At 38.8% G+C, this 20,323-nt stretch overlaps 1 protein-coding gene across 9 annotated transcripts in view; it reads right to left on the bottom strand.

The window, feature by feature from the left end:
• ANKRD26 (ankyrin repeat domain containing 26) overlaps positions 1–20,323 on the bottom strand; it is a 58,857-nt gene that overhangs the window by 7,868 nt on the left and 30,666 nt on the right. For 8 of the 9 annotated variants that reach the window (XM_082784896.1, XM_082784899.1, XM_082784898.1 and 5 more), the window contains 15 exons: positions 20,087–20,225; positions 18,711–18,924; positions 18,262–18,445; positions 16,550–16,696; positions 14,359–15,315; positions 12,424–12,576; positions 11,541–11,716; positions 11,246–11,339; positions 9,540–9,617; positions 8,021–8,155; positions 7,080–7,192; positions 6,518–6,659; positions 4,902–5,183; positions 3,964–4,199; positions 2,902–3,148 (listed from right to left, as the gene is read on the bottom strand). In XM_082784896.1, coding sequence (XP_082641022.1) covers positions 2,902–3,148; positions 3,964–4,199; positions 4,902–5,183; positions 6,518–6,659; positions 7,080–7,192; positions 8,021–8,155; positions 9,540–9,617; positions 11,246–11,339; positions 11,541–11,716; positions 12,424–12,576; positions 14,359–15,315; positions 16,550–16,696; positions 18,262–18,445; positions 18,711–18,924; positions 20,087–20,225 — 3,297 coding nt within the window. Of the gene's footprint in view, positions 1–2,901; positions 3,149–3,963; positions 4,200–4,901; positions 5,184–6,517; positions 6,660–7,079; positions 7,193–8,020; positions 8,156–9,329; positions 9,407–9,539; positions 9,618–11,245; positions 11,340–11,540; positions 11,717–12,423; positions 12,577–14,358; positions 15,316–16,549; positions 16,697–18,261; positions 18,446–18,710; positions 18,925–20,086; positions 20,226–20,323 lie in introns of those variants that run through there. The other variant, XM_082784904.1, reaches the window with a different exon arrangement.

Genomic DNA, 20,323 nt, shown 5'->3' with positions numbered 1-20,323 from the left:
TAAATTCACACCAGTAATTCTAAGTCCCAGAGACCAGCCTTCTGCTTGATTGAGGGGAAAACAGGCAAGCTAAGAGTTCTGGGTTTTTCTTAAAGGGATGTGGCAAAAATTGTAAAAGAATGGGTAAGTTATCTGAGGATTTACCTTCATTCAGAAAAACAAACAAACAAACTTTATAATGTCATATTATTTTAGAATTTAAAGCTAATCCTAAGAAACACGTATATAAAGCATGTATAGTATGAACCAATTATCCTCAGCTTCTCTACTGAAAAAGTTTTTGTAGGTTGTAAACAAGATCAGAGAAAACTTCAGGGGACTAGGTCCCACGAGAGAAATTTAGAACCCAGCCCCCTTCAAATAACAAACAGAAAACCTCACCTAACATGTAATTCAAGATGGAGAAATATAATGTATCATAGAATCACAGAATATCACAAGTTGGAAGGGACCCATAAGGATCATCAAGTCCAACTCCTGGCACCGTACAGGTCTACCCAAAAGTTTAGACCACGTGGCTAAGAGCACAGTCCAGTCACTTTTTAAATTCAGACAGGCTCGGTGCAGTGACTACGTCCCTGGGGAGCCTGTTCCAGTGTGCAACCACCCTCTTGGTGGAGAACCTCTTCCTGATGTCCAGCCTAAACTTCCCCTGCCTCAGCTTAACACTGTTCCTGCGGGTCCTATCACTGGTGTTTGCAGAGAATAGGTCACCTGCCTCTCCACTCCCCCTCGCAAGGAAGTTGTAGACCACAATGAGGTCCCCCCTCAGCCTCCTCTTCTCCAGGCTGAACAGGCCCAGTGCCCTCAGCTGCTCCTCATTCGTCTTCCCCTCCAGGCCCTTCACCATCTTCATCGCCCGCCTCTGGACACTCTCCAATAGTTTAATATCCTTCTTGTACTGTGGTGCCCAGAACTGCACGCAGTACTCCAGGTGAGGCCGGACTGTATAACTCAATATTTTCTCACATTTCCTTGTGAGTCTGCTCAAGGCTGATGGTTGTTTTTTTTTGTTGTTGTTGTTTTTTAAACCTTGCAAGTGAAGCCTCAAAAAACAGTACCAAAATCTAAAAGCCTTCCCCATAACACCAATCCCTTGCAAAATGCAAGAGTCATACAATCGGAAAAAAAGAAAAAAAACAACTTTACGGGTGCCACTGAAGTCAGGATATTGACTGAGAACAGTATCACCATTCACAGATCTAATGCACACGTTTCTTGGAATCAGCTCAAGTATTGTTTTTCACAAGCAGGTTTGTGAATCATTTTTCACAACCTGTTGAAGCAGCCCATATAAAAGCTAGGAATAAATATTATCAACTGCATAAAAACGAACTATGAAATAACATTTGAAATATTTAATTTCTATAACATGTTTAAGGGAACCAGTGAAATATAGACCTTGGTATTGACCAAACTTTAAGAAGCCCAAAGAGTTCCAAGTTCTTCTGGAAAATTAAAATGGAAAGGACTATATGAAGAATTTTGCTGTAATTCAGTTAGGAAATAGTCCTACGTACTCCCACTTTCTTTCCCTTCACTGTCTTTTTACTCTTTCTTCAAAGAAAAAAAGAACAGCTGTTAACCTTTTCTCTTCTCCTAGAAATAGGATGGTTTCCTTCTTTTTCTTTTAATACCTTGCTCCCATCTCTGTATTCTTCCCTTACTAGTTCCTTGCTCCCTTTCCCTCATTCCCTTGTCCTGGCATTTTCTTTATTTCACTTTTGCATGGGTCCCTGAATTGCATCCTGTTCACACTACTTGCATGATACAAGTAAGCCACATTGACAGTAAATCAGAAAAGTTCATCTTTGTAACTGACACTACTACGTGTTACTTACGCTCCTCTGTCCATTAAAAAACAACAAAAACTAAACAAAACAAACAAACAAACAAAAAGATGTAATATGTAGACATGTTGTTTAAATGGGATCCTTGGGATCCTTCCCATGTGGGTAGGACCACTGAACTGAGATGGACTTGCAGGTGAATTAATAGCTTTTCACATTCATTCAACAACAGAATACATGAGCAATAAAACACACTGTCTGAACAGAGAAGCTTATCCATGCTTTAATCCTGTGCCAAGTGGAGCACTGATCACAACCTACTGACATCTGGCTTCCAGATCTCCTGATATAACGCTCACCGTTCTGTTAGGGCTGTACTATTTTATGCTACTTTTTACAAAGCTATTGTAGAGGTTGCAGCATTGCTGTAAAATTAGAAAGCTGTGAAGACTTCCTGAAGAATAATTTATTTTATTTAGGTATTATTATTTCAGGTAATAATACTCAGCAGGAACCACAAAGAGAGATGCCTCCTAGGCACAGCATGCATCCCACAATATAGTAAGAAGTTAAGCAATCATGCTGCTATCATCCTAGTTTTGAAGCATCCTTTGTTGGTATTAATGTACTCAAACATGTTCCAGCAAAGAAAGTATTAAAATGAAAATCAGCAAGGAAAGAAAAAGTGTCTTGAGTAAAGATGTCTGATGGGATTTTGCATTCAAAGTTATCCATTTTAAAGATGTCATACAGTTATCTACACGCTGTACATTAAAATTTAATGAATAGCTTAGCTGGGAACTTCTTCCACAGCGTTCTTTATCACATTTTCTCTTGTTAATAAATAGACACGTATTAGTTAATAGTAGTTCATTATTTAGATGCCAGTATTTTTGGTCTCTGAGCACTCTTGGAATTTTGTACAATCCCAATGACAGAAAGCCTTCATCCCTGCCACACAGATGTGTAATGTTTTGATGATCAGCTGTTGGTTTAGCATATTAGACTATGGTTTCAAACTATAGATAGATTCTAACTGTACACTAAGAATCATAACTTTGCTTACAAATATTCTTCAACAGTAGCTAGAAGAGCATTTCACAATGCTTACCTTAGCCACATAGGCTTCAACCCTGTTTCTCGACGATAATGCATTCCCAGTTGGGCCAAGGAAGCTTCCTCCTAGACTAAGACTTCTGTTCAGTGCCAAATTGTTGCCAAGATGTCCCAGTTCAGTTGAATATAGAACTGGACTTGCAGCCAGACCTCCACCGACAATGCTGCTTGCAATTAAAGATTTGCTTCTATGGCGCTCTTGAAGGAGCTTAGCATTGGCTTCTGCTAGTCTCTCATTAGCTCTGAAACATTTAAAACCATGCAAAGAATTATATTTGTAGTATTTTTGCAAATTCACTTTCCAGGTCTTTTGACTTTAATTTAACTTCTGAAAATAAAGAGATTAAAAGAATTCAAAATGAGAGTGTAAACCAATATGAAGATTTTGGAGAACCTACTTCTGGGAAGTTATACTACCTGTAGAAAGCAGCAAGTTAGTAACACTTTAGCACTGAATACATTTGAAGCATTAGGACTTGAAAGCATGCCATATATTTACACAGCTTCTTCTCAAAGGTGCATCACCTGCAGAAGAACTCCGGGATACTCTCCGCCACCCAAGGAAAGCACAAACCTCACACATACTGCCAAAATGGCAGCCAAAAAGATTGTTTTGTGTCACAGAATCAAGAGTCCACCCCCTGGAAAGTCTATCTTTATGCATTCCTAGTTTGCAGACAGTGGGACAGGACATTCAGTCACTCTTTTCTGCCTTACACAGAAGAAGAAGAGGAGGACATTATTAGAAGGGGCCAAAAGGATGCCTGTTAAAATGCTGTTAACTTCAAAAATACTCTAATAATAGGATGACCAGTGGCAGCACTGCTGGAACACTGACATGAAATGAAGGCAGTTCTTAAAAAGGGGAAGGGTCGTAGAGGACTCTTTTTATAAAATTAAAAAATTGAAATTTGTAATATGCCATCTTATGCACATTTACTGACATAATGCTGACCAGAAGTAGAAGAGGGATTTCAGGAGGAAATTGTACAATGTTTTTCATACAACTTGCTACCACTTCACATCTTGCTAACACTCCAAAAAAGCACGGACTTACCTTTCCAGCTTATTTGCTAGACATCTTCTAATTTTCACTTCTTCCAGATACAGTTCTTTGTATTTTTCCACTTCTGCTTGTGTGGATTCTTTTTGAAAAATACTGTCTTGTTGCGTATTTTTTATCCTGTCCAACTCACATTCAAGATCTTTAATTCTGTGTTTTAGTTGGTTTCTCAGCGAAGCATGGTGACTGGCTCTGATTTGTTCTAACCTGTCTTGGGAGGCTGCCTGTGTCTGAAGCAGATAATGCAATTTCAACCACCATAAAGAAAAAGAGAACTGTCTCTCTCCCCCCCCCCCCCAACATACTCAATTTCAAGGGCCCAAACTTACAAAGTTGAGGCAACTGTGCCTCCTCACTACCATCAGCAATCAAGACAGAACTCTGGAACTACCACATTAAATAATTAATTCAGAGCGGTATCTGCTCTTAGCACTATTATTCAAATATAGTACCAAAAGAACATTATCTCTGCAGCACAGGTCAGGCAGAAAAAGATTCTATAAAGAAACTATGAGGGTACTATCCCACCCTCCTGCCCCCTTCACAAAAGTCCGTGTAACTTAAGTGACTTCTTTCCTGAGCACTTTACCCCACAGAATGATAAAGCAAGACCTGGATGTCTGGCCAAACTATCTAAGTTACAATGCTCATTCGACGATGAACAGAGAGAACAAGATCACTAGACAGCTATATCCTCTAAGAACTGCAAAACCAAGTCTGCCATGGGCAGACTACAGACTTGGGATCCTGCAGGCACGTCACACACACAAAAACGTTTTAGCCCAACCATTTTCCCTTCTCCCACTTCCCTTCTGGGAAGACAGAAGCACAGCACTAACATACAGAATGAGGCACCATAAATAAAATACTAAAAATGACAGAAAAAATATAATGTAATAAAGACTGAAGGCAAAAATGACTACTTAATATACCTGCAAAAACAAATTGACTTCTTGTAGCTTTTGTCTGATTTCTTGTCCAGCTCGTTCTTCCATCTCTCTTTTATATTGCTCTATTTGGCTGTGATCCACCATATTAGTTTCCAAACGATGTCTGAGGTTTGCCACCTCTTCCTTCAGCTGGCATTTACTCTTCTCCAGTATTTCATGATTCCCACGCAGAGCAGACAGCTCTTCTCGCAAATCCTGATTTTGTGATTCCAGCTGCATGCATTTTTTCGACTCCAGCTCCAGCTGCCGGGAAAGTTCACTAACCTGTAGACAGCAATAAAATAAAGGTAGACGGGTCAAAAAACATTAAATTCAGTGAAAATTCATATAGGAAGGCCACCAATACTGTATTTGTTATCTTCTGACACAGTATTAAGACCAAAGTAAAGCTAGGCTTGTATTTTAAAAGAAGAACAGCTTTAACATCATTACCAACAGGATTCCCAAGCTCCCATCCTTCCTTAGTTCTTCTGAAGCAGGTCACACACCACAAAGAGGTACTAAACCAGCAGCATTTCCCTTGTGGGACTGGGATGAAAGGTGCTAGGGACGCTCTTGCCCGAAATGCTCCTCTGCTCATGGGACATCAAACACGCCTCTACCCAGACACCAGAAAGAACGCCTATTGTGTGTGTTGGGGGGGAAGCGCTGCAGTGCAGAACGGAGTAGGCACGAGCAACCAATGCTCTTCCTGCCGTTACTCTGAAAGCTTTGCAAACAGTGCCTCAGGAGGCCATTTTGGCAGAGCTGCTGGAGGAAGGCCTTTTCTCTCTAGGTCAAAGCTGATGTGTGGGTGCAAGGATATGGAGGATATAGCAGATGTCCCATTAAGTCCCAAAGGTCAGCTGCGGTGCTGTCTTGCTCTCCTCCTCCAGAAATATACCCTTTTTTATACCTACTAAAAATACACTCAGGAGGTTCCTGCCTTTTATAAATAGATAGAAAAAACAAACAAACAAACAAATAAACAACCAACGACAAAAAAAAAAAAAAAAAACAGAAACCCTCAGGAAACAAAAATAAAATAAAATAAAATAAAATAAAATAAAATAAAATAAAATAAAATAAAATAAAATAAAATAAAATAAAATAAAATAAAATAAAATAAAATAAAATAAAATAAAATAAAATAAAATAAAAAATAATCTTCATTTTACAGTGCCTACACACAATGCTATTTCCTTTCAAATAACAGAACTCTTCGAATGGCAGTGAAGCCACGAGAATGCTACGAGCCTTTGGACTAAGAATGGGCCACCACAAGGGCACTTGAGGCCTTCTACAGAACCTTCTAAAGCACACGTGTGCCTTAGCAGCACCTCTCAGTAACGAGGGGAAAGGTAGCTAAAGGGTTCCATGCAACTGAACAAGACACCCACGGCAGCTCAAAAGCACTTCTTGGTCCTCGACATCAGGGTGCCCATGGCTAGGGAAAGACGGGCTGAGACAACTGCTGGTAAGTTAGAAAACTTCTTCATCCCTTCACTGCATCCTGCCCTGGGAGCCAACAACACCATTTAGAGAAGCAAGTATATGAGAATAATATTACAGATTTCCAGAAAATAATGCCATATATAAACAAACAATCCAGAACTCACCTTTGTTCTCAATCTGCCAACTTCATTGACCATTTCAGAATACCTGTTCTTCATTTCTCCCTGGAAATTAAACTGAGACTCTCTTTCTCTGGCCTCATACATCCTGATTTTCTTCATAGCTCTGTTTAGAAGCCTCTTGCACCTGAGTGGCAAATTAGTCAAGAAAACAATGAGGTGAAGGAACTACCAGCCTGTTTCACATTCTCAGACATAAACAGCATAAAGATGGTTTTAACACACTCGACAGACCAGGAGTTACTGAGAAAAACCAGCATTCCAGTGCCACAGATCACTTGGAGGGTCCACCTTGCGCCTCAACGGAGGAACAAATGGAGAAGGGACTTCCTTCCAACCCAGGAGACTTGCAGGGCAACCTGCATTTGAAGTTCTTTTGGCAGCTCTGAAAAACCATAGGCACGCGTACAGAAGAGCCTTGTAAGGCCTAGCGTGAGGCTTGAATTTGCTCACAGACAGTTACCCTCACCTATTTTTACACTCGAGTCCCATAAAGTTTGATTTCTGCTGTATGGGATCTCCCTTTAAAGTACTAATCAAGCCATACCTGTGACATTCTTTTTGCAGTTCAATGTTTCTTTTCATTTCCTGGTCCAGACGCACCTCAACTGGGCGTTTCAACTCTATCAACTTCTTCACTTTCTTTCTCTCACTCTCGCACTTTCAAAACAGAAAAGATACATGGCACAACCAGCACAGGGACAGCATCTACATGTGGTATGCGCAGGTGGCGTTCTCCACAAAGAAGCTGCAGTACACCCCTTTCAGAGTTCAACAGAACACTAGGGTCCCTGCAAACATTTCTGCAGGAAATCACTTCAGGTTCCACACAGAGGGGCCAATACTGAGAGACAGAAAGAGATGTCCCCACTGAAGCAAAGGCCACCTCTCCTAGGGCTTCATAGTGAGAGGGTGGCAAAGACCTTCTCATTGAACCTTCAACAAGGAGGAGAAGGTGGCTCTTCTGGAGCTGGTCAATGTTTCATTCACCTCTGCCATTCCCTCTGCATGTTCTTTGTCAGTGTTTACTAATTCAGTCATTGTTCTTTCTTTTGGTGTCTTCTCAGGCAAAACAGAAGGGATCTGGCAGTTTTTCTTGCACTTTGTACTTGCTCCTTATTTTTCTGCAAGAATTTTAAGCTCCTGCTATTCTGAAAACCTGTAGCAGCTCCTCCATACACTGTACTGGAAGCATCAAGTGTTTTAACCCTGTCCCAAAGTCAAGGGACTATATGACCAGAAGGAATTTAAATGAAGAACTGGGGAACTTCAGTTTTGCAAAATGTGCTCAAACCACACTGTTTTCCCAGCAGAACCACTCCAGCATTTACAGAGACATACTCCATGAGCTTTTATTCAATTCCTGCATAACCCCCAAATCAACAGTTACTTGTGGTCCGAATAGCAAGAAGAGAAAAGGCTGAGTATGTAAAAAGTCAGCAAAAATGTGAACATAACTCTGGATACTGAGTAGGTGTTAGGGCTCACCTGTTCTAGGAGCTCGGCCTTTTCCCTGCCAAGCTGAGCAAGACGATCTTCAAGATGGGTTCTTGACTTCAATTCCTCCTCCCACATACTGCGTGAGTCTTTTGATGTCAGAGGCAGCAAATTCTGCTTTTGCATCTGTGGAAGTAACAACGGCAAAGAAAAAAAACAACATAACTAGAAAGCCAACACTGCTATATGAAGTAGTAACTTAACTGGAAGCAGGGTTACGCTCTCCTCTCATCTACAGTGAATATTAATACAAAGTGTAAAACACAGCTCAGGAACACAACCAAGAACAGCACTTAAAGCTAGTGGAAAGAGTCAGTGCTCTGTATGTGACAAAATGAGGTTACAACTCTAGGAGTAAGACGACACTCAAAATTTCCCTACCACTTTCTTCACAAGTTCCTCTTGATTTCATAATGATACATAATTGATTAAGTTCATATTGATTTGTCTATCCTACATTCACTGCTTGTGTAATAACTACATATCTTCTCAGAGCAAGAAAATGTTTTCAAATCAGCAATATTCTCCTTTTACACAAAGCAACAAAGATTTGAGTCACAGATGTATTTATGTGGAAATGAGCTTGTTTATTCAGTTCACATGTATAGAATAAAAGTTAACTAGATGTGTTGAGTAGCATATTTAAAAACAAAACATCCACTAATCTACAGAAAGACAAAAACTTTGCACAAAGGTTTAGGTGTAAATTTACAATTTTGTAAAGCTTTCTCATGTGTCCTTACAGAGTAGGTCAAATCCTGGGTCCTAATGCACAACAATGTAGAGGTAAGATAAATAAATGTTAAAAAACAGTGTATGTATGCCTGAAACCTGATGATTGCTTCTAATTAGTATGACACCAAAAGAGGAAGAAAGAAAAGAAGGCTAGAAAAGAGCTCAGACTTCACTGGGACAGAAAACCAACAGCTTTTTACTTCCAGCAGATCCCTGCAACAGTTTCATTTCCCAACAACAGAGTCCTTTAAGAATACTCCAGGGTTTCACAAGATGCTAGACCATGCACATACACCAGCTGCCAGCCACTGCACAGCATCACCTCACTTAATTACTTTTTCCTTACCTCAGCCCCTCATGTAGCAGGACAGCACCAGAATCTATTCACATGTGGGAAAAGAAGCTAACGAGCTCATGTGGAAGCTGTGACAAAGTGCTGAAGATAACACAGATCTCCCAAGTCCAGTCTCCCTTCTCAGCCTTCAACCACACATCTCCCTCCTGCCCACATCATCCATCATATCCATCAAAAGAATCATGCCAATGAACACAAGTATCCACATACCACCACACAGATACAAAATGCAGCAGCAGCAGAGGAATGCAGAAATTTACAGCCTTTACCCTTGAAGGTGCCTTGCCCTGAAACCAGAAGGGTATTTGTCAGCTCATCTGTACTTTACAACGTACCCAATCTTTCCATTAATTACCTGCATACAAAACAAAACAAAACAAAAAAGACTAAACCAGTTATTTGCAGAAGCCATTAAGGTACCTGCTGATGTTGGTACTCTTCTGCAGTTGTCTGTGTTGTCCGCAAGCCAGTTATCAAGTCCTCTAGGCGATTATGAACCTAAGGAAGTGTTAAAAAAAAAAAAAAAAAGACAACAATGACTTTCTAGACCGAAGTTCACACTTCAGTACCAGAAATAAATATTACACACATCTTTCCATCTCTTCATAGTTTTAATTTTTATCCCTACCACCAACAATCCAAACTACCTTAGTCTGATGCTATCATAAAATTCATAGCAATCATCACCTCTGCCATTTGCTCCAGGGAGAGAACCATGTAGAATACAAAGAATCTTCGATGAATGGGAAAATATCCTTGGTGTGTTCACAGTACATTTGAAAGTCATGTTATCTTAACTAAGGGGGAAGTGTAAGCACTGTGACTGCCTTCCCTCCTCTTTTGCCAGTGTCAGCACAGCATGCAAAGTTCAACTTTCAGGTACAATTATTTTTGAAACCTCTTCAACATTAATTAACTACAGGTGTAACAATGACCCTAGTGTATCAGTTAGAATATAAAAATTATTTACTTCATATAAGCCGCAGATGAAACCACCTTATTTATGCTAATATTAACCACTGAGTTGGGGCACTGAGAAATTCCAAGCCTTGCAACAAGTTCTGCAAATGATACCATGAAAATTCCTCTTTACTGTTTCATGAAAACACACACCAAGCCACCAAGGGCAAAGCAATTCTGCACAGCAAAATCACTGGGGAATATAATCCTTGTCCCGGTCTGATCAGAGAATCGTTAAGGCTGGAAAAAGCCTCCAAGATCATTTGGTCCAACCATCCCCCTACACCATGTCCCTAAGCACCAGGTCCAACCTTCCCTTAAACACCCCCAGGGACGGTGACTCCACCACCTCCCTGGGCAACCCGTCCCAATGCCTGACTGCTCTTTCTGAAAAGAAATGTCTCCTCATTTCTAACCTGAACCTCTCCTGGTGCAACGTGAGGCCATTCCCTCTGGTCCTATCACTAGTTACCTGTGAGAAGAGGCCAACCCCCAGCTCCCCACAACTTTCTTTCAGGCAGTTGTAGAGAGCAACAAGGTCTCCCCTGCGTCTCCTCTTCTCCAGACTAAACAACCCCAATTCCCTCAGTTGTTCCTCCAGTCAGGCTTCTGGCATAAAGCTCTTGGCACCAATATCAGTTGTGGAATTTCCCTGGGGTAACTTGCTGAAAATCTTTCAAGATGCACATACTGATATGTGTCTGAAGCAGCATCTGATGTCATGACAGGTATAAAACGGAAAATATTTAAACCGGCACTTGAGCATCAAAACCTTACCTTAGACAGCATTAAGTAGGGCTTGCTATAATATTACAAGAAAACTCTCAAAACTGGGAATCTGGGGAAGCACCCAGCAGGATTTTCAGAGCCGCCTATCGTCAGCAGAATTTAGGAACTGATCTCCCCTACACTGTCCAGAAAAATCCCATCTTATAGCTTTCTCACAGAAAATACATTACTATGCTCAGAAGCTCACAAAAAAAAAAAAAAAAAAAAAAAAAAAAAAAAAAAAAGGAAAGTTTATTCCTCAGTAAGCTGACTAGGTTATACAGTTTATACAGTTAAGTATACAGGTTATACAGTAAGCTGACTCAGGTTATACAGTTTATTCCTCAGTAAGCTGACTAGCTTACTGAGGAATAAACTGTATAACCTGACTAGCTTACTGAGGCAGAAGTTTGCAGATCTTTCTGAAGTGCTTCAATCCTGTTGGTTTGTTGTTTGGCCGTGGCTTCCAATCTGGCATTTTCAATTTCAAGCCTGAAAGAGAAATACAGGTCTTATGACAGAAATTCACATGAGTACAAGTTCTGAAAGAACAGTGTGAAAGAACATATCTAATCTAATGCAAAAGCTTCTTTTAAAACCCTATAGTAATATCCTGTGATGCAACAAAACAATCCTGTTGTTTTCATATAATCACAGAAAGGAAAATCTTGTTTCACTATGTTATCTTCTTACCTTTGCACGTGCTCTTCCAGTTGTTTTATAGTAGTATTAGTTCCAGAAGATGATAACAGAATGTCTTGCAGTTTCTGGGAAGAAGCTACTAATTCTCTTTCCTTATTATCTAAGACAGTCTTTAAGTCGTGAACACAATGTTCAGACTGAATACGCTGTTGTTCTGATTCCTGCAACTGAAAAAGTTCACAGTAAAAATCCATACTAGCCAGGTTAGTTTCTCTCTAGAGAAGTCAATGGGTGCTAAAGAATTTGAGTACTGCATGTATCTGCACATATAATCTACTCAAACTACTGTAATCACCTGAAATACATTTGAACCTTCACTTCTCTTAGCAAATGAATAGAAATCGTGTTACTTCATATTATACCGGCCTCTCCCATCCTTATATTGAATTTCTATAGCACTCATCTAAGCACTGACACCACCACTCCTACCCTTTTAGTTACTCATGACATGGAATCCGCTTGCTTGCTAGACCACTGAAAATTATTAATTAATAATTAATTTCAGTGAACTGAAAATTTTCAGTTCATCTTTCTCCTAAAGTGACCTCACAGCTCCAAAATAATTAGATTCTCATGACTTATATTTCAGGAAAAGAAAAGCATAGGCAACTATCATGGTTTTGTCTGGTACAGATTAATTTTCTTCAGAGGCTCACACAATGTAGCATTTTGGATTTTTGATGAAAACTGTGGTGAAAACACACCAATGTAGACAACACAAATGTCATAGAGCAGTGTGTACATAGAGCCAAGGACTTTTCAGCTCCTCATGCTGCCCTGCCAGCGAGGAGGCTAGGGGTGCACAAGAAGCTGGGAGGGGACACAGCTGGGACAGCTGACCCACACCGGCCAGAGGGGTATTTCATTTCTATACCTTGGTTTTAACCTTGTCCAACTCCTTTTGCAAGCGCAATTTGTCTTCCTCCAGGTCACTGCGGTGGTGCGTAGTAACTTCAAGTGCGGCTTCTGACATAGACTGCTTTTTAAGAGCATCAGCAAGTTCCTGCTGCAGCTGTCTGACCATACCCTAAAAAAAAACAGTAAGATGAGCATGAAGAATAGCATATGAAACATGCCTCTGCTTCTTTACTTAAACTTACTAGATCATATAATTCAGTGTTCGCAATAAATTCAAAGGTGTGAAATTTTGCGTGCCACCAGCAGGCACCTGCACGTCTCTTCTCAACTGCACACATACAAACTATGAGACACTCTTTATGAGAGTTTCTGTTTCTAAATAATAATAAAAAAAAAAAGGCTTAAGTCATATTCTTCTTGGAACAACACAAGCACAACACACTGTAGTCATGTATTCATTTTCTAAAAAACACAAATCTGTTTTGATGTAAGAGCTAAAGATATTGCACTTATAATCAAAGGTGGGACTTTGTCTTAGGTCTCTCCTTGTGCTATTCCTCCACTATGCAAATATAATTAAACTCTTTTGAAGCTTTAAGTACATGTTAAATCACATCATCTTAGAGTCTTCTTACTGAATTCATTTTGGATTAACATTATATATCTATTAAATTTGTAAGGTAGTAGGAAAAATATGAAGCAATTTACAGGTTAAGTTGACTGACAACACTGCTGCACTACTCTCCCCATGTCCCACCTTTCAAAGTAAACAAAAATTAAGGTGGTTATCAGACACATTCAAGTACTTAACTCACTCAAAGATTCTGAGTTTGTTACGAAGAAGGAAAAGTAATTTTAGATCACCATTCAAATCATTAAAGGACATGAACCTCACAGCAGAGAGTCTAAACACAGAACGTGATTATTTCCTATTTCTAGACAGGAAAGATTAAACAAAATGGTTAAGGCAACTTTTTAATCATTATTCTACCTGGAATTGAGAGTACTCTACCTATTACAATAACATACATAACTACACATTTTCCCATCCCAGCTTTTTCAGCTGTCTAGCTATTCCTTGCTTCTACCTCCATCGTAATTTTCAGTTCCATCCATTTTATTGACAAAAGTCATCTACAATTGGGAGCAACACTTGTTTCATGCATATTTGAGACATACAAAGTTATGCTAGCACTCTGCAAAGCAGCACATTTCATACTCATGCATTGTATCAATTTGCAGAAAGTTTAACTGATTTCCTAATTAGCCTTTCTTCTGTGTGGCTAAGTAGCCTTTCACAGAGGCACAAAGAAATGAAGTATTTAAATATGGCTATACAACAAAAAAAATAGAGAAGACTAAACTTAGGTCAGTGTTCAAAATCAAATTATTGAGGAACTGACACGTACTTTAGAACTCCCAAAACACATACAAAAATTAACACCTGGACAATACTAATGGTCTTCAATTTTATCGCATCTTACAGAGAAGCATCTTTATTTCTTCTGTAGTAATATACTATAAACACTTCCCCCCTTCTTTCCCCCCCAATCACTTCACTTACCTGCATCTTCATTTCTCAACCCTTGCATACTGGATGGTTCTTCTTTATGTGTTTGTGTGTGTGTCATAAGTGCATTAGGTATATCAAACCACCCCTCTACACGGCACAAAAAGGACTAAGGAAAAGGGATGAAAAAAGTTCTAAGGAAGAACTTCCTCCTTCATCAAACCCCACATTTGGATACCTTTTTCTGTTTTCTCTGATGAGATCTTGGCATTGACATCCGATTTGCCAAAATCTTTCACAGTTCCAGGAGAAACACAACAAACCAGAAAAGAATCAGCATGATTTGGTCCTATGCATATAACATAAGCATGATTTGTTTCAGAAATATAAAACAATTTCAAGAAATAATAAATTTTAAATTGTTCTGAATGTATAATTTACCTCTCTTTCTACTTTGTCAGCCTCATATTTGAAGACTTGTTCTCTTAAATCTGTACACTTGGTTTTTAATTCCTTGTTTCTCTCTTCCATCAGGTAAACTTGCTTTTCAGTATCAGCTCTGAGTTTGTTGAAAATATCATTAAATCTGTCCTGGACATCATTCACAACTTTTTCTTTGATGATCCCCTTGTTCTGCATATCTTCCAACTGCTGACGGAGTAAAAGATTTTCACTTTGGAGCTGGGCCAATCGCTCCTGCATGGATTCCTGCTTTATCATAAACTTGCTTACTTGATCTTTCTCAAGTTGCCGAGCATGATCACTTTCCTTTGCCTGACACTGGGCTTGACTTAATTCCTTTTGTGTCATTTCTAAAAGTAGTGTTTTTTCTCTAAGTGTTTGTTTCAGCTGGTGAAGCTCATTTTCTAGAGTATTAGCTTTGCTTTCAGCTTTACTCAGCTGCTGAGACAAGCTGTTGTTGGTTTCTCGCACATCAGAGAGGTCATGGTGGAGCTTGTCTTGCAACCGAAGCCATTCATCACGTTCTCTCTGAAATGTTCGTTCGACATCACTTTTTGATGTCTGATGACGTTCAAGATCTTGAACAGCAGCATTCAGGCGAGAACGAAATGATTCAATCTCTGTCTCCAGTCTGTCTTTGCTTTCTTTAGTCTGCTCAAGTTTGGAAGTTAGCACTGCGGATTCTGTCTTCAGTAAATTCAGCTGTCCATTGTACTGAAATACTGTTTGTGTTAAGGCTTCCTCATTCAGTTTAAGTTCCTTTTTAAGATCTTCATTCTTTTCTTTCAAAGTTTCGTTTTCCTCTAAATATTTTCCTTCATCCTCCTGGTGCCTAAGTTTTACTTGGTCAAGTTCTAGTCTTAGCATAGCAATCTCATCTTGCAGTAACTGATTTTTGTACAACAGGTCCTTTTCCCTTTCATTAGTGTCAGATTCCTGAGCGACAGGGAAAATGAATAAATAGCCAGTCGGGAAATTAATCTGCAAAATACACTTTCAAACTATGTTTTAGCATTTGTAATACTGAAGCATGACTGCTAAGATGAGAGAGAAGTTTCAGGTGATACATAAGCTACTGTACAATGCATGTGTACAAGTGCATGCACTGGAATTTTACCAAACCCTTAAAAGCTGTATGAACATCCCAAACATATGCCTTCCACCCCCCGGCCTTGAAGCAGCAACTCAATAATAATTTATATTTGGGATATTTTAAATACAATTTTTTCAAGTGTCAATGTTTTCTTGTAACCACATACCTTTGAGTTATAAATCTAGTAGAAACAGAGATATAAAAAGGTTATTTTCCTTTTCTAACATGAAGCTGAATTGCAACAACTATAAATGCTACCTCTCCTCTTGTATCAGCCCTCAAATGACTCAAGGCCTAGCTTTTTTTCTTTATTACTGAAAGCAAACTATACGACTCCAGCAATCATCCCTTAAATGCAGTACTCTTACGTGTTTTCTGCTCATAACATACATAAATTATTTCCACATTAATGTAAAAATCCCATGTTCTTTGAAAAGTACAACAAAGAACAAATAATTACTTGAAGCACTGGATGTTCTTAGCAAATTCAGTAAACCCTTGGCAGGTTTGAGGTTATTTTTCCTCCTCCTCCCCCCCCCCCCCAGTAGAGCTTTGCTTTTTCTCTCCTCCAATTATTTGATCTCCTAGATAAATTTCATTAATTCTTCATATTCTTTTATAAAATTTTAGAATGTGAAGGTGGAAGAAGGCATACTTCAAAGTAAACAGATTTGATGATGGTATAACTAATCCAAAAGCCAAGCAATAGGATTGCAAACAGCGTTAAAAAACTTCTTTCCTGGTCAGCCTTGAGGTAACTGTGTGTCTGATTGCTAGCAACATTAAAAATTATGTTAAAAATTATGTTAAAAATTAACATCCATAAAATGAAAAATAGCAGATAGCTTAAGAAATTGGATAAACAGTGTAGTATTTTATATTGGCTATTTCCACATACAATTCAGGGAAATTCATGGAACTGATGCTGCTTTCCCAAACTTTTGAAGACATCAGTAACATAGTTGGGTTATATTGACAACTGTAGATAATCCAGCAAAAAGCACAAAAAGTTACTTAAGATTTATAATAATTTTAGAATGAGAGCAGTGAAATTTAATTAGAAACAGAACTGCTTACCTCTGATTTTTTTCCTATGGTTATTCTTGTCTCTTCTTCTAGTTCCTTCTGTCTCCACAGGTGGCTGTTCAAAATTCCTTCTTGTAGGGCTCTGGCACTCTTTTCCTGAGAGAGCTGTCTCTGTGTTTCATCACGCTCTTCTTCAACCTACAGTAATATAATTGAACTTCTGAATCTTGAGCAAAATCAGAGCTATCAATATCTTCCCAGTTCATTCTTCTTTGTATTTCATGCACTTTTGCTTCCTCAAGAGTTACAATATTCCAACTTGCTAAACTAGATTTAATATTGTTTCCAAAATATCTCCTTTGAATGGCAACTTTTTTGTTTTGTTTTGTTTTGTTTTTGTTTTTGTTTTGTACTGGTTTCAGTTTCTGTGGCAGGGGACAAACACATACTCTGACATAATGTGGGTTGCGTAGATCTGGCTTCTTGCCTGTTTATGTTCCTGGCTGTTTATTCTATGCAAGAGAAAGTATTCCTAATGTTACAAATCTGACAACTTACGTGAACCCAAAAGCAGAATCCAGGTATTAGCCAGCTGACTACATATTTAGGAAGATGCAACTGCCCTTTAGGGCAGACCGTACAGAATTTTAGTAAGCTGCTTCATCTTGTCCTAGACAAACAATACAGATTGATGGCAAGCATCCCACAGGCTAACCCTACTAGAGCAAATGATTTAGACTGCTCTGAATTTAAATGTATTATAATTATTACTAAGCACAGACTTACAGATCCATTTTCAGTATTTGAAAACAAGCATGTTTAGATTTCTGAATTAATAAAAAAAAATGTATGAACAGCACATGTCCAAGTTTAGCTTGCACAATCAGCATTATAAAAGTTTTATACTTAATGAATCACTCTCTATACCAAAAATAAATAAATAAATGTAAGAAAGCTATTATTCTTGGTAACATATTCCATACAGAGCTTAAGCAGAAACCCAAGTCAAATTACTAACACAATATACGTACTCACTTAAAACAGGAATGGACATTCATATGCTTAAAGTCAAAGATACGAGAACACCCATACATCAGTTTTAGCACTAACATTAAGAGCAACATAAACTGAATAAATAACATTTCTAAAAGCACATCATTTCCATTGACTGTACCCTACTGCAATGTCCTAAGCAGAAACTGTGTAGAACCATGGCAGATATACTTAAAAGTATGTAAAGACCAGTGAAAAGATCCACAAAACCATTTGTAAGAATTTCATCATCTCAATCACAGGAAATAAAGTACTAAAGCTGTAATAAAAATACAGGCGAGAGAGGTTTACCTGGATTTAGTCCCCTGACTGTGGGCAACAGAAGTAGTGTACAGAATCTCAGGTAAATGCTACCATTTGGGCCTGAATTTAAATCCCTGTTACTATACCTGCCCTGCAAGAATATTATTTTTTTTTTTCAGAAGGAAAATAAATTTTAAGAAAAAAAATACAATGTTTTGTGTTAATTAGGAAAAATAACTCCAAGTGAGGCTTTGCCTGAAATATGAATAAAACCTTGATTCTGAAAAAGGAGAAAATGAATCTTGCCTGTAAACCTGCCTGTGAACCAACAGTTTTCTACTGTCCTCAAAATGTGGCGATATAGTTATTTAATGCCTCTTCCATTAACCTCTTTTTCTGAACATACTAGAATGCAATGTCAATTAAAACAAACAGAAAAGAGATGTTTACCTTAGTATTTAATATACCTGTTTTAAGAGCTTTCTCAATGTTATTATCTCTGTTTGTAAATTCCCTGAGTGCAACTCAAGTTGTTGTTTCTTCTCCATCTCTTTACAGTATTGATCCTCTTTCCTTCTTAGCTGTTCTCTTGTTTTCTCATACAGCATTTCAACTCTGAGCCTCTTTTCTTCTTCTTGTTTCAAAGAAAATCTGTGATTTAACAGAGATTATCTGAGGAACTAACTGCTGATATAAAAAGTAAATATGCCATGTTAAGAACTTTCAGAGGCAACTTAAACCGTAAAAATGTCACATCTTTTCAAATACAGTTTTAGACTTTTAAAATAATTGTAATTTTATTCCATTAGTGGTGGAAGACATCTTGTGCATCAGCTGTACAAACACACAAATAAACTATTACGCAACGTGAATACTGACGAGATAACACCTATGATCAGAATAAAGGATTACATACTTAAGGCTTTGGATATCACTTTTCCATTCCACTTCTTGGTGAGCCAATATGGATTTCAAATCTTGAGTCTCTTCTGCTATTAATTGTGACTCTTCTTTTTCACTTTCCAATTTCCTGACTTCTCTACTAAGAGCTGCATACCGACTTTTTTCGCGTTCTATTATCTGTTCATATTGAAGAAGTATGTTCTGAATTTTCAGCAGAATAACAGAACCTATTTGGAGATAGAAAATAGACAAAATTGCACATACACACAAATACTTTCCAATGTATAACCTATTTAATACTTAGCTGTATTGAGTTTAGGTGGCAAGGCTTTGGTAGCGGGAAATCTCTGTGAAAAGGACAGGGGCTGCCTATGCCAGACACAGATGAAGCAGACCCACCACAGGACACAGCTCAGCCCATCAGCCAAGCTTGTGGCATCTCCAGGAAAACGTATTTTGGAAAGGGCAAAAAACACCACACAGGCAGAGGAGGAGAAGGGAAAAAAAAAAGCATGAGTAAGAGCAAACATCAAGGTCTGATGAAGGTTGGGGAGGAGGTGCCCCGGATGCTTATGCAGATTCCCCTACAGTCTGTGGAGAGCACCATAATGGAGCAGGCATTTCCCTGCAACCCCTGAAGAGGACCATGCTGGAGTGTGTATCCACACCGCAGCCCATGGAGGGCCCCACATTTCCTAAAGAACGTGTAGTCAATGAAGAGCCCGCACTGGAACAGATCTTCATGACAAGAAATGCAGCACATGCAGAGCCCATCCTGGAGCAGGTTTATCCTGAAGCACCACAGCCTGTGGAAGGTCCCATGCTTGAGCAGGGAAAGGTGTGAAGAGGAAGGAGAGGCACTGCTTTGCACAGACTGCAAACCCACCATCCTACCCGCACTGCTCAGGTGGTGGGACTGAAGTGAAGTTAAGCCTGAGAAAGGGGTGTGAGGAAGGTGTTGTTTTAATAGTTTTTTTATTATTATTATTATTATTCGGTCTTTCTCACCACCCAAATCTATTTTAAATAGCAAACAAATTAATTTTCCCCAAGTGGAGTGTTTTGCCCATGACAGTAATTGGTAAGGGATGTCCCTGTCTTTATCTCACTCGTTGATTTTTTTCATCCTATTTTCCCCCACTGTCCTGTTGACTAGACTAGAGACATAAGTAAGATGCATTTGCTGATGATACAGATAGACATAAAAGATAAGGTGAGATGAATTCCACACTCAGTGCTGAAGAAGTTCATACTTCTCTAGGGTGTGGGCAGGAGTTGTCTCTCATCGCAAACTTCAGATCAAAATAGAAAACTGAAAAATTAGGTATACAAAGAGATCATGTTTTAAAAGAGGAACTTGTAACAGAAAACAGTGATTTGAAAACTTACCTGCATGATCCACACTAAGCTGTTCTAACAGCAACATAGCTTCTTTGTAGGTTGGAGTTGGTGATTCAACATCTTCTGTAGTTGTGTCAGATGACTGCGTTAAATCAAGGTTATCCATAACATCCATTTGTACGCTGACCTAAAAAAGATATATAAAAGATACAATATTTTCTGCATACAACAACACATTATTATAGATCATTACAGATGCAAGAACAATTCATTCTCTCATTTGCA

Source organism: Aythya marila (assembly GCF_965140915.1).
Source record: "Aythya marila genome assembly, chromosome: 1".
NCBI classification, from domain to species: Eukaryota; Metazoa; Chordata; class Aves; order Anseriformes; family Anatidae; genus Aythya; species Aythya marila.
Note: the sequence above shows the minus strand (reverse complement) of the source record. Positions and strands in the feature narration are given on the sequence as shown.